The sequence below is a fragment of the Chanos chanos genome, chromosome 2 (assembly GCF_902362185.1).
Source record: "Chanos chanos chromosome 2, fChaCha1.1, whole genome shotgun sequence".
Lineage (NCBI taxonomy): Eukaryota > Metazoa > Chordata > Actinopteri > Gonorynchiformes > Chanidae > Chanos > Chanos chanos.
In genome coordinates, this window is record NC_044496.1 from 28,446,272 (window position 1) to 28,459,489 (window position 13,218).

At 44.2% G+C, this 13,218-nt stretch overlaps 1 protein-coding gene across 2 annotated transcripts in view; it reads left to right on the forward strand.

Annotated features, from left to right (window-relative positions):
* Positions 1-13,218, forward strand: part of LOC115830213 (rho guanine nucleotide exchange factor 26) — a 35,758-nt gene extending 22,540 nt beyond the window's left edge. For both annotated transcript variants that reach the window (XM_030794301.1, XM_030794299.1), the window contains 4 exons: positions 4,085-4,294; positions 10,920-10,987; positions 11,397-11,501; positions 12,274-13,218. In XM_030794301.1, the coding sequence (XP_030650161.1) occupies positions 4,085-4,294; positions 10,920-10,987; positions 11,397-11,501; positions 12,274-12,416 (526 nt within the window). In that variant the 3' untranslated portion in view covers positions 12,417-13,218. The remainder of the gene's footprint in view (positions 1-4,084; positions 4,295-10,919; positions 10,988-11,396; positions 11,502-12,273) is intronic.

Below are 13,218 nucleotides of genomic sequence, written 5' to 3' on the forward strand. Positions count from 1 at the left end.
TTCATCTCAGTTACCCCACAGACGACTGTTAGTCAGAGAAACCCTGTTCCAGGCATTCAAATGCCACTTTCTGTGAAAAGAGACTGTTTATCTGGGTTTACTGTGAGAGCAACGTGTCTCAGCATGTGTGTGTGTGTGTGTGTGTGTGTGTGTGTGTTTGGGGAGATTCCCAATCTGTTAAGTGGTCTCCACAGCTTTCGTTTTGCCTGTTGAGCAGTATTGCGTCAAGCAGACAGGTTTGCAGCCAAACGGTGACACACTTATTTTCTAAGCAGCGTGTTTTCATTTTCTCAGAAGCCTCTGTGTGTGTGTGTGTGTGTTTTCGTTGTTTGGTTTGTCACCCTGCACAGTGACCCTGTCGTTGATGCATGATCTTACCAGTGAATGAGTGATTATTTAATAGTGTTTTTGGTTTTCTTTTGTCAGATTGTTTTGCCTCCCTCTCTCTTGATTCTAGGAATTGGGCAGTGAAGGATATGTTTTGTCTTAGACAATTTATTATATGTTATCAATTATCCGTGTGTTACATGTGACAGATTAACCTCTCTCTGTAGGCTAGATAAAAACAGCAGGATGACATCAGACTGACACATAGAGTGTGTGTGTGTGTGTTTGTGTGTGTGTGTGTTTGTGCACGCTGGCAAGGGATGAGGTTTCAAACGTAGCGCTGACGCCATGAAGTGTGCTTGGTGTGAATGTCTGAGGTGTTCGATCAATGCCAGATCAAATTCAGCCTTTGATATCATTACAGAAAAAAGAAAAAAAAATATATGTGTGTGTGTGTACATATATATATATATATATATATCTATATATACAAGCGCAATAAACAGTCTGCTGTTGGAATTTCATCAGAGACGCAGCGTTTGCTTTGAGTCCTTATGTGGGGTTTTTTTGGGTGGATTTTATATGTGACTGGGGGCTGTGAATCAGTAAGAGTGCAGAATTTGTGTATGTGATTCCAGGTCTTTTTTTTGGCTTTTATTGTCAATCATTAAGACATGTTGATGAGAGATCTTGGAGTAATCTTGGGGAGGAATTGGAGTGCCCTGTAAAAAAAGGATGGATTCCAGGAAACGTGCTGGTTTTAATTTCCCCTCCCAACTCTTTGTGTTCATCTGGCCTGAGTTTTTCATACAGACGGCACCATACACACGGCCCTTGCCTGGAATTTCAGAGAAAAAATGATTTTGTACAGAATATGATAAAGACAGGCAGGTTTCAGTTTCTGTGTGTGTGTGTGTGTGTGTGTGTTTATGTATCTGTATATGTGTGTGTATGTGTGTGTGTGAGTGTGTTTATGTATGTATGTGTGTGTATATGTGTAAGTGCGTATATTTGTGTGCGTTTGTATATTTGTGTGTGTGTGTGTTACTGATGTGTGCTCTGATATACAGTCTGATCTCCAGACTGTGTGCACTGAGGGGTTCATGCTACCCTGTCACGCTACCCTGTCTCACTGATCAGGAGAAAAACAAAACCATGCACGCCACCCTCCACTCCTCTCACCACACTCACTCCTCCTTCTCTCTCTCTCTCTCAGTGGAACTCTTATGTAACTGTCAGTTCAAAACCAGAAGTCTGTTTTTCTTCCTCTCTTCTCCTTTGGTCTCCAGTTCTTGAGCTCTCTGTTATTCCTTAGGTTATATCCCCTTTCATTCCCTCCCTCCCTCTCTCTCTCTCTCTCTCTCTCTCTCTCTCTCTCTCTCTCTCTCTGAGTAAACTCTGAGTAAAGGACAGAGGGACGATGGGAGTGCCGCAGTAGCACCAACACATCTAAAATCTTATCACTCGTTCCTCCATCTCTTTAGGCCTATCTCTTATTTTTGTTCTACCATTCCTTTCATTCCTGCTCTGCCTTTTCTCTCCTGCTCACATTTCTTGTTCCTCATGTCACCCCCTCTGCCTGGGTCTCACTGTTTTTCTCTTTCTCTTTTTCTCCTTTTTAGTTTAGAGTTTCACACCACTGGACCCCTGGTCCATGCCGTGTGCCTGTTTTAAAAAAAAAAACACACAGGAGGAAGAATTAATCACATGGCACATTTTCATCCCAGCTGTGTGTGCATGCGTCAGTGTGTGCGTGCGTCAGTGTGTGTGCGTTAGTGTGTGCGTGCATCAGTGCATGTGTGCGTTAGTGTGTGTGCATGCGTTTACGTGTTTAAGTTGGAAAATCTTTTTACTTGTGAAGATGTGATTGTAGTGGTAGGGAGATCAGAGTGATGCTCTGATAGTAGCCCTTTGCTGAAAGACATGAGCAGTGAGTTTGGGCTGAGAAAAGAAAGTAGTTATAAAGGGGAAAAAAACAGAGGGTGAAATTATTGGCTTAATAGTAGTAGTTTATTTCAGAGCTGGTATGAATTAGTTTTAATGAATAGAGTTCAGGTTGTATGATCATGGGTATTACTTCAGACACACACACACACACACACACACACACAGTAGCATGTGTACACACATGCCTCCAGTCACGTATATGTTGTGTTCATCCAGAGTTGACTGTTTACACAGATGATGGTTAGATGTTGGAGGTCTTGATTGCATTCTAATTTATTTCTCCAGTAAATTGAGAATAATGCTATACATAATATTACTGATATAACTGTGAGTTTAAAGTAGTTCAGGAACTTCATTTATGCAACACTCTCCTCTATTTCACTGAGCCCTCCCCCCTTCCCCAGCTCTCTTCTGTTTTCCCTCTCTTTTCCTTCTTTCATCCCAAAGCTGTGGAATGGAAGTGGAATTCCGTGCGTGTGCGGGGTTGTGTGTCCTGTGAGTGGTTTGGGAATGAGAGAGTGATGAAGGTGTTGTGTTGCCGTTGTTTCCCTGACATCGCCTCTCTCTGCACAGCAGTCCCACCGACTCCACAGGCTCTCAGCATCACCCTTACAGCCCAGTGCAGGGAAAACACAGTCTTAAAGGACACCCTTAGAGAAGAACACACACACACAGAGCAGTCTGCCCCCTCCTCACACATACACACACAAAGCACAGCCTGCCCTCTCCTCTCTCTCTCACACACACACACACACACACATATACACACACACACACACCAGATGTGTCAACAGCTGTTCTCCCAGTGCATCCCCCAAGACTTATGAATGAGAAACGTCAGGAGAATCATTCACTCAAAACCTCTCATGTGTCTTCAGGGCAGACTGTGCTCTGTGTGTGTGTGTGCGCACGGGTGCGTGTTTGTGTGTGTGTAAAGAGAGGAGGTGGCGGACTGTGCTGTGTGTGTGTGTGTGTGTGTGTGTGTGTGTGTGAGGAGAGGGCAGGCTGTGCTGTGCTGTGCTGTTTGTATGTGTGTGTGTGTGTGTGTGAGGAGAGGACAGGCTGTGCTGTGCTGTACTGTACTGTGTGTGTGTGTGTGTGTGTGTGTGTGTGTGTGTGTGTGTGTGTGTGTGTGTGTGTGTGTGTGTGCGTGTGTGTGTGTGTGAGGTGAGGGCAGGCATAGACTGTAGTGTGTGGAGAGTTTGATTAATGACTTGGGCCATGACTGATGTGTACCAGCTGAGCTGTTCTCTAACTCCTCACAACTCCCTGTTCCCCCTACTGTGTCGAGCACTGACAGAGAGGCACCATGCATGTGTACGTACGTGTGTGTGTGTGTGTGTGTGTGTGTGTGTGTGTGTGTGTGTGTGTGTGTGTGTGAGAGAGAGAGAGAGACAGAGAGAGGACTAGACTGAGAGATAGAAAAAAAGTGTGTGTTTGTGTGTATGTGAGTGTGTGTGTGTGTGTGTGCGCGCGCGGTTATAGTTGAGGTGGTGTTGTATCCACCCTTGTGGTGGAGCAGAAGTGAACCTGTCTTAAATGACTTCCAGATGGCTACAGTCGCCTGGCTCAGAGTGGCAGATGAGAGAACATGTAATTTGGCCCAGATGCTTATGGGATATGTAGGCACATGTACTATGGCCTGATGTTGTTTTCAAGAAAGTTGGTTACGGCTCACATTGAGGACAAGTTTTCAAATGGTCCAAATTTAATGTTCAATCCTAGCACCACTGTACTGAAAAGAATTTATAACAGCTTCTCTCTCTCTCTCTCTCTCTCTCTCTCTCTCTCCCCCTGTGTCGTCTATCAGTGAGGAGAGTTATACAGTCATAGACTACGCTCTGAGAGACCAGATCTGGGTGGGCCAATGCCAGCCAGAGGAACTGAGCCTCTCTCCGGTCCGGACCACGGCGGGCATGCTGACATCACGGCAGGGCGGGTCAAGCCCGCCATTCCGCCTGGAGTTCCGCAGCAATCACTCCAGAGAAAAAGTGTGCATGGTCCTGGCGACAGACCTGCTGTGAGTACACAGTCACTCTGATACACAGTACACAGTCACAGTCACTCTGATACACAGTCACTCTGATACACAGTCACAGTCACTCTGATACACAGTCACTCTGATACACAGTCACGGTCACTCTGATACACAGTCACTCTGATACACAGTCACTCTGATACACAGTCACGGTCACTCTGATACACAGTCACTCTGATACACAGTCACGGTCACTCTGATACACAGTCACAGTCACTCTGATACACAGTCACTCTGATACACAGTCACGGTCACTCTGATACACAGTCACAGTCACTCTGATACACAGTCGCTCTGATACACAGACACTCTGATACACAGTCAGGACAGGAACTGTTAATATCCAGAGATACTTGTTACATTTAATACATTTATGTTTTTTTGGGTGACCACTCACATTGGTCTTACAGGTGTAATGGTTAGTGAACAGTGCTCTGGCAGAAGTATGAGTGTTTACTGGATAGGTAAAGTAATGTGAAGGATTAGGGTGTTTGGCTTAGATAAGTTTCTCTGATGAGTTTCTAAAAGCTTGTTTTGGGGGGAGTGTCCTGGGGGCGGGTCTGCCCGGTCCCCTTATCACACAGTTCAAAATTCCTCCTCGTGCTCTGGCCAATAGTTGAAATACGACCGACTGTAAAACTTCACCCAATGCTGAAGACTGTTGACACTGTCTCCACACCCTTCTTCTTCAGAACAGCTCTGGCACAAATTACTTATTAGAAACCAGTTGAGTAAGTAGTGGAGAATTTAAGGGATGGTTTCAGGGCACATGTCAATAGCTTTATTTTTCATTTGTTACCACTGCTGTAATACTTAGGCCCTGCTGGTCTAGTTATACACTGCAAGTAAACAAGGAGTATGTTGCTTGGTGAGCTGAGTGATTATTTTTCTGTGCTGAGTGTTTGACTGTCTGAGAGAACTGATCGCAGTCAGAATGAAGAAGACAGAAGTATGAGAAGAGAAGAAATGAAAGTGCATTTCTGTCTCTCTCTCTCTCTCTCTCTCTTTATCTCTCTCTCTCACTGAGAACAGCTTTTCCACAGCCACACAATAACAGCTGCCCATTAGTCAAATTCCTCAACCCAGCAAAACAATTATCCTGCCATCTCTCTCTCTCTCTCTCTCTCTCTCTCTCTCTCTCGCTCTCTCTCTCTTACTGAAGTTTCTGACTCATTTAGAAACATTTTTTCCCTCTGTCTCTGTCTCTGTCTGGGTCTGTGAGAGGAGAGCTAATTGTTATGAGTGTGAGGGAGACTAAAAGGACCCTCTGTATTCCTGTCACAAATAAACATGAACATTTATGAGACTCTCAGCTCAGCCCAGGGCAGAACACTGAGTTCTCTCTGCAGCCAAAACACTCCTGAGCCCAACGCCGCCCAACTCTGCTGTTTTTCAGAGGAGTGGGGCGCTGCAGAGGAGGGGCGTGTGTGCGGAGGGGCCCCGGCTTCGGCCCCTGGAGAATTTGAGTTGAAAGCCTCCAGACTTGTGTGATCTCTCCTCTGAGTGCTGAAAGGAAACATGGCTGCGGTGTTAGTGCGGCTGAGATTCTGTAGGTTCAGACAGAGGTATGGGGCAGGCTCTGCTCTGCGGCAGGAGGTGAAACCCTGGCTGGAAGTGAAATCCTGTGTGCACAGGAGAGTCAGAGGGAATCTCCTGTCTCCTCATCCCTGTCAGTTTTGTGGCGGGAGATTAGCATTTTTCTCTGGTTTCTGTGCAGCAGGGGAAGGCCACGTGAGGAACATGAACAGACAGGTTCTCCTGCATTGTTAATTTTCTTCTTCTTTTTCCTTTCACTTACAGTAGTTATGACCCAGCTCTTTGTCTGCTCCCGGTCAAATACCACACAGCTCAAAATCTGATCATTCCAAATGAGGCACATCCAAAACCATTCATTCAGGCAAGTGGCACCTCTTCCACTGAAGTTCTTCTCACTAAAAGAGTGGGGAGAAAGGGTTTAGCTAATGTGGGAAAACCCCTGGGTTTCCCTTATCTCAGACAGTCTGGATCCCAGTCCAGAACAGACCAGACACTGGACCACTGCTTGTCGGGAACAGTTTGTGTTTTGCAGCAGGAGTGACATTGTTGCAGTGGTCGCTGGGCAGCAGCATTGGCATTGTCACAGTGGTTGCTAGGCAGCAGCAGTGGCATTGTCACAGTGGTTGCTAGGCAGCAGCATTGGCATTGTTACAGTGGTTGTTCAGTAGCAGCTGCTATTGGTGGGAAGTCTTTGTAATTCCCACACTGTTCTCCTCTCTGTTCTGTTCCCGCCTCCTCATGTTTGTCTTCTCAGGATGTTACAGTAATGTTTCTGGGCCTGAGGGTAATATCCCATAACCTCAAATGTTCAGAGACCATTAATAACCATCTGAAACTTATCATTTCTCAGCAGACTCTGGGATAGGGCCGTTAAGTGTGAGCTCACATGCTGGCTCTTACTTACAAACTTGTCTTGAATCTTAAATCAGTCAAACTTGAGACAGTGCTAATCTCTCCCCGTTAGCCAGGCAGAAATGAGGAGGTTGCTTCTGGCTCTGCTTCACACACGTTCACACACACACACAGCCTTAGCTGGTCTTCTGTGCCTGTGCACTGCAGGGCTGCTTTAAATGTGACACACAGAGAGAGGCAGTGATATTCTTGGAATTTTTTACCTCAGGCTGCTGGGATCCCTGTGCAGTCATGTGACCTGTCTGTCACAGCTGATGTGATGATCTGGGAAACTGGACAGTCTTGGAGCTACCTGAGGGAGAGCTGTGTGTGTGTGTGTGTGTGTGAGAGACAGAGAGAGAACCTCCCTGCATTGCTGATGGTAAAATGAAAGCCCTGAAGGAGTTTAACACTGTGAGAATCCGACAGGTTATTGTTACCATCTCTGCTGGACTGTGATGTGGAGGGGCCGGAAATGGGATGAAGGGGAGGGAAGGGTGCAGGGAGGTGACACTTACACAGTGAGGTTGAGCGAGATTGTGTGAGATCCTGGGAGAAAGTTCAGGGAAGCTCTTGGTCATGATTATCAGTGTCTTTGAAACTAACATAAAACCTTGTGTGTGTACAGTAAAGAGTTAGGCTGTACCTGGATGTGGAAATGAAACCTCATGCATGTACAGTAAAGTAAGAGTTAGGCTGTATGTAGATGTGGAAATGAAACCTCGTGCGTGTACCGTAAAGAGTTAGGCTGTACCTGGATGTGGAAATGAAACCTCGTGTGTGTACCGTACAGAGTTAGGCTGTATGTAGATGTGGAAATGAAACCTCGTGCGTGTACAGTAAAGTAAGAGTTAGGCTGTACCTGGATGTGGAAATGAAACCTCGTGTGTGTACCGTACAGAGTTAGGCTGTATGTAGATGTGGAAATGAAACCTTGTGCGTGTACCATAAAGAGTTAGCCTGTATGTGGATGTGGAAATGCTGGGTAATTAAGTAAGGCCAAAATGAAGTGAGGTCCAGTTTGAAAAGGTTGGCATATAACACACAGAGACTGTCTCTAGCCTGTGAACTGGGAGACCACGGAGTCAGGGCAGGAATAAAATAAAACCTTACAGGTTATGTTTAGTTTTTCCTTCTGAAAAATCTGCTTTAAATTCCCATAAATCCAGGGCTTGCAGCTAATCCAATGAAAAGATTTGGTTTCTTAAAAGATTAATATTCTCTATAGACTGACCGGACAGAAACATGAACATTTTATCAGAGGGAGGAGCCATGCACTTACAGAGGCTTATCCTCAAACAAAACATTCAGTACCCTATATCGTGTGTGGGTGTGGGTGGGGTGCAGGTAGAGATTAAGGGTGTTGAGAGGCATGGCAGAAGGGAGGCACCTGTATCTTCCAGCCTGTCTGTTTGTATCTCAGACACTCACTCGCTCTCTCTCTCTCTGTCTATGTCTCTGGCCTGACCATTCTTGAGGACAAGCTGGTATTTCAGGTCATAGGTAATGATCTTTCAGGTCATATGTAATGATATTTCAGGTCATATGTGATGATATTTCAGGTCATATGTAATGATATTTCAGGTCATAGGTAATGATCTTTTAGGGCATATGTAATGATCTTTCAGGACATATGTAATGATATTTCAGGTCATCTGTAATGGTATTTCAGGTCATAGGTAATGATCTTTCAGGGCATATGTAATGATATTTCAGGTCATATGTAATGGTATTTCACTCTCACTCACTCACTCATTATTTAAGCTGCTTATCCTAATTAGGGTCACAGGGGGTGGAGCCTATCCCAGCAGTCATGGGGTGAAAGGTGGGGAAACACCCTGGACAGGTCGCCAGTCCATCGCAGGGCAGACACACAGACAAAGAGACACACAGACAGAACGGGATTTAATTCTTTGTTTAATTCTTTCACGCGCACACTCACACACACACACACACACACACACACACACACACACACACACACACACACACACACAAACCTTATTTGTTCTTGTGTTGCCTTTTATAGGGTTTCTGTATTTAAGAGTCTTTGTCGTGAAAGCTTGTGATGCTGTTTTTGTATTTAACTATTCAGTTTAAATAATTTTTGAGATTATTTAATGTGACTTTTAATTCCTAGTAAATGAATTCTCTGCAGATGAAACTGCAGTAATAGCCCTCTTTTGCCTCCTCTTCGCAGCGGTCTTCTTTTTTGAAAGCGCTGAAACAGAGATGTGTTAAATCACAGTCAGATTGCGTGACATAGCCAAGCTCTTATCGAGACGGGCTGATCTTTGGCCAAGACATCTGACCCAACTCTCATCAGCAGATATTCCAGGCCATTCCAACAGCGTCTGTGCACTGTGCGTCATGTCTGGCATTACAGCTGCAAGACAAAAAAAACACAGAGTCAAAAGTCGTGTGAGCGTGGGTGCATAAAATATGGAGCGATGAAGAGTAGTGAGCGTGTAATTACAGGGCTGTGTTTAGAATCTCTTTAAATAGTGCAGTTTACATTACGTTTTCATAATGAATACTGACAGCCTAAACAGAGACACCTGCCAATCAAACAAACAATTAATCTTGGGTAATTAAGTCCTCATTAGTGAAAGATGAAGTCATAACTCATTGATAACGGTTGTCACACCTGCTGCTGTGGAGCACGGGGGCCTGTTCTGGTCTGGTCTGAACTGGATCTGATGAAGAGGTGTGAGTCATAGAGATCCTCTCTGAAACTGTGGCACTTTGTTAGGATTTTGGACACAGGCTGTTTAAAGAGGCACAACTGGGCTGGCATCTCTGTGCGTGTGTGTGTGTGTGTGTGTGTGTGTGTGTGTGTGTGTGTGTGTGTGTGTGTGTGTGACAGAGTAGCTGAGTCACTGTACAGAGACCTCTCTCTCTCTCTCTCCCTCGTTCTCTCTCCCTCTCTCCCCCTTTTCCCTGTCTCTCTGCTCTCAGAGAGAGTCAGGTCTTGTTCATCGCCACATGCTGGGGACAGTTGTATTAAGAGACAGATGAAGACAGCCACATTCTAGGCCTCTTCGTTTCACACAGACTCAGATCATTTTCGGCAGTGAATCTGTATGTGTGTGTTCACTGGCATTTGAAGTAGAACTAGTTTCAGTGGAGATCATTTCTTTAACAGTATTGTTGAATTATCCCAGTTGGTGTTTTGCGTGACCCACAGAAACTCACTGTTGAGTTTTGCAGGTTTCACTTGACAGACCGTTTATTTTCTTCAGACAGACAACGTGACTCCTGGATCTTTGGATCTGTATTGTCCGTCAGAATCGATGAAATAAGGTTATGTTTCTCAGTGAGTTTCCCCCTCTGTCCACCCCTCCTTTACTTTCTCTCCTCCTTCCCTGCCCCCCCCCCCTCGTTCTCCTGTCCTCTTTGGGGAGAATGGTGAGGTGTTCTCAGAAGAGTAGAGAACAGAGACAAAGGGGAATTCAGAGAAAAGAACAGAGCTTCTTTTGCTTTCACTCCCGTCCACGGGTTTTTGTTACACGAGTCAGTTTTCCTGTTGTAACTCTACCTGCTCTATTCCCTGCCACCAGTTACACAGAAACTCAGTCAAATCAGGGCGGTGAGACGTGTCCTTCATCTTACGAATACAAAGGATCAGAACTAATAATAATACCTGTGTGATCAGTTTAAAAATTAAAAAAAAAAATAACATGACAGGGTGTTACAGTGTCCCTGCATATGAAGTCTGGTGTGTATGTGTGTGTGTAATATATGTGTGTATGCATAAAAAAGACAAGAAAGTGCAGAGTGATTTGTGAGGTGGTATTATGGTTTGTTGTATGTGGTATTCGTCCAAAATCCTCTGGTAAACACTGAAGTGCTGCAGTGAGTAGCTCTGCTCTACTCTACAGAGAGCACTACCTCAGGTGTTAGGTGTAACTGAGACAAAATAACTTCACCGTTGTGACATACTCATATTGCGTGTTAATAACACTCTGTTATTAAACCATATCCATGTCAGTGCTGGTATGGAGATATAGATTTAGATGAAGGTGCAAAATAACTACTGATGTGAAAAACATTCATCTTAACTGAAGAATGCTACTGAAACATACATCGCAAAGACGGAGAGATTCAGTGGAATCAAAAGTGAAAAAACTCTCTCTCTCTCTCTCTCTTTCTCTTTCTTTCTTTCTTTCTTTCTTCACAGTAATGAGCGTGCTCGGTGGATCAGCTCATTGGACCAGACCAAGAGCGACAAGAACACAGACAGAGCCAGTGAGTTGATAAAACAGCACCACCTGCTGGTGATGTTAGAAAACACACATCCTCTGACATGGCTGGGAATCTTACACATTCACAGAAGTTGTTTATAAGTCATTCAATTCTTACTGCAGTAATTTTGAGGAATTGTGATGATACTTTGTTTTTTTAAAAAAAAAAGCACCAAATTAACAGCTTAATCATTAAAACATATTGGTTTAAGGCGTTGAAGTTAGTAAGTGTTATATCTGTTCAGAGATAGAAATATGACTCACTAATGGGTTAGCTTGATAAAGAAAGTTAGTTTTCAGCTGTGTGTGGCTGTGTGATTTCATCTTTCCTGGTGTGTTGATTGTGGTGTGTCAATGACAACGTGCAGCTGCATACTGCAGGTAAACTGATATATTTTCTCTCTCCACCACAGACATGATGCAGGTGGAGGTGACGCGGACGTACACGGCCAGGCAGCCAGACGAACTCTCCTTACAGGTGGCGGATGTGGTACTGGTGTCCCAGACAGTGGAGGACGGTCAGTACTCCTCCATCCCTCTCTTTCAGCCCGTTTCTCTATCAAGTTTCTCACTTCTGTTCCTCTTACAACTCCGCCCATGCTCCACCCAATTCACAACCCGCCATATCTTATCCTGTTATCTGTCCACTGAAATGATCTTTTTGATGCTGTCTGTAGTTGGTCATATAGTGAAAATGATGATAAGATTCATGAGTGAGTACAGGATGTACATATAGGAAATATGGGACACAGCGTATGTTGAGTAAATGTTGACTGCACAGTATGTTTGTTAAATATAGAATGCACAGTATGTTGATTAAATACAGTGCATGAAGTATGTTGAGTGAACGATGTTAAGTGAGTATAGGATGTAAAGTATACTGTGTGAACGGGTGTTAAGTAAATAGAGGATTATTAAAGTAGGAGCTTCCACGTGGTTGTTAGAGTTAAGAGGGCGGGAAAATGTTGTTTTCTTTCATTTCCTCCTTAGCCTGAAAAAAACATTATTTTCTTTTGTTCCCAAACAGGAAACATAAACAGAAATATTATTAAACAGAACTATTTTCTCAAAACAATGCAAAAATGATTTTTTGAGGGCTTCAAATTGCAAATTTTCTTTTTACCAAAATGTATTATTTGTTTTCTGATCCAGAAGTTTTTTTGTTTTGTTCATTTTTTGTTTGTTTTTTAGACATTGACACACTCCCTCACACTGCCCCAGTTTGAGGAGTATTTTGTTTACATGTGGGCATACTTTCAAAGTGAAACATGTCGTTCTCTTGCCCGACAGGCTGGTATGAGGGTGAGCGTTTGCGGGACGGGGAGAGAGGCTGGTTCCTGGCAGAGTGTGCCCAGCAGATCACCTGCCCTGCCACCATCGAGAGGAACATGCAAAGAATGGATCGTCTCAAAGGCCTGGAGACCAATGTCTGAGCAGGACACACCCACGGGTGGACAGCCAATGGGAGCGTAAAGAATCTGTGCAGAACATTTAATGCTTCCACCCACAGGGCAAGAGCAGCTCCCTCAGTGACTTTCTCTCTGTACAGGTGAACACTGACAGGACTTGGCAGCACATTTTTACCTGTGTCATTTATTTTGAGTGACAGCTGCTCTGTCCAGCCTTCGTCCACAAGATTCCCTCACCCACTCCTCCACAGGGCAAGAGGCAATGAAGAACAGCGAGGAGGAGTCCTTACTATCACAGTAAAAGACAAGCTGTAGAGTATGCTTTGGAGAATACACAGACCCAAGTACACTGTATGCTAGAGCCCTGAGGTCTCATGATGTGGACACCCAAAGGCTGTTTCCTTTTTTAAAGAGTGGGACCAGTGTAACAGACTGTCTGCTGAACAGCATCAGATGGAGTTTTCTCTATTGGTATTATTTTTGTGATGTGTTTATTGTTGAATATGGTTTTGATTGATGAATATGTGTACAGTGAGACAGAAACACTACAGTAGAGTAATCCTGTGATGTTTGTTAGGACGAGAGAGACCTGAGAAAGTGTTTACACCTCACTGAAGGAGTCAGGTGTGTCTGTGAGGAGGTTAATGAGATAGACATGTGCTGTTAGTGTTGAACTGCTTCACAGATTTGATCTTGTCACAAAGACTCTTTTGTTAACCAAAAAAAGAAACAAAACAAGTCAAACCAACCTAAACTGGAAAAAAAGGAGATACATGGAATCACAGCTGTAAGTAAAGTAAAATATCTTCTTAAATTAATTAATATA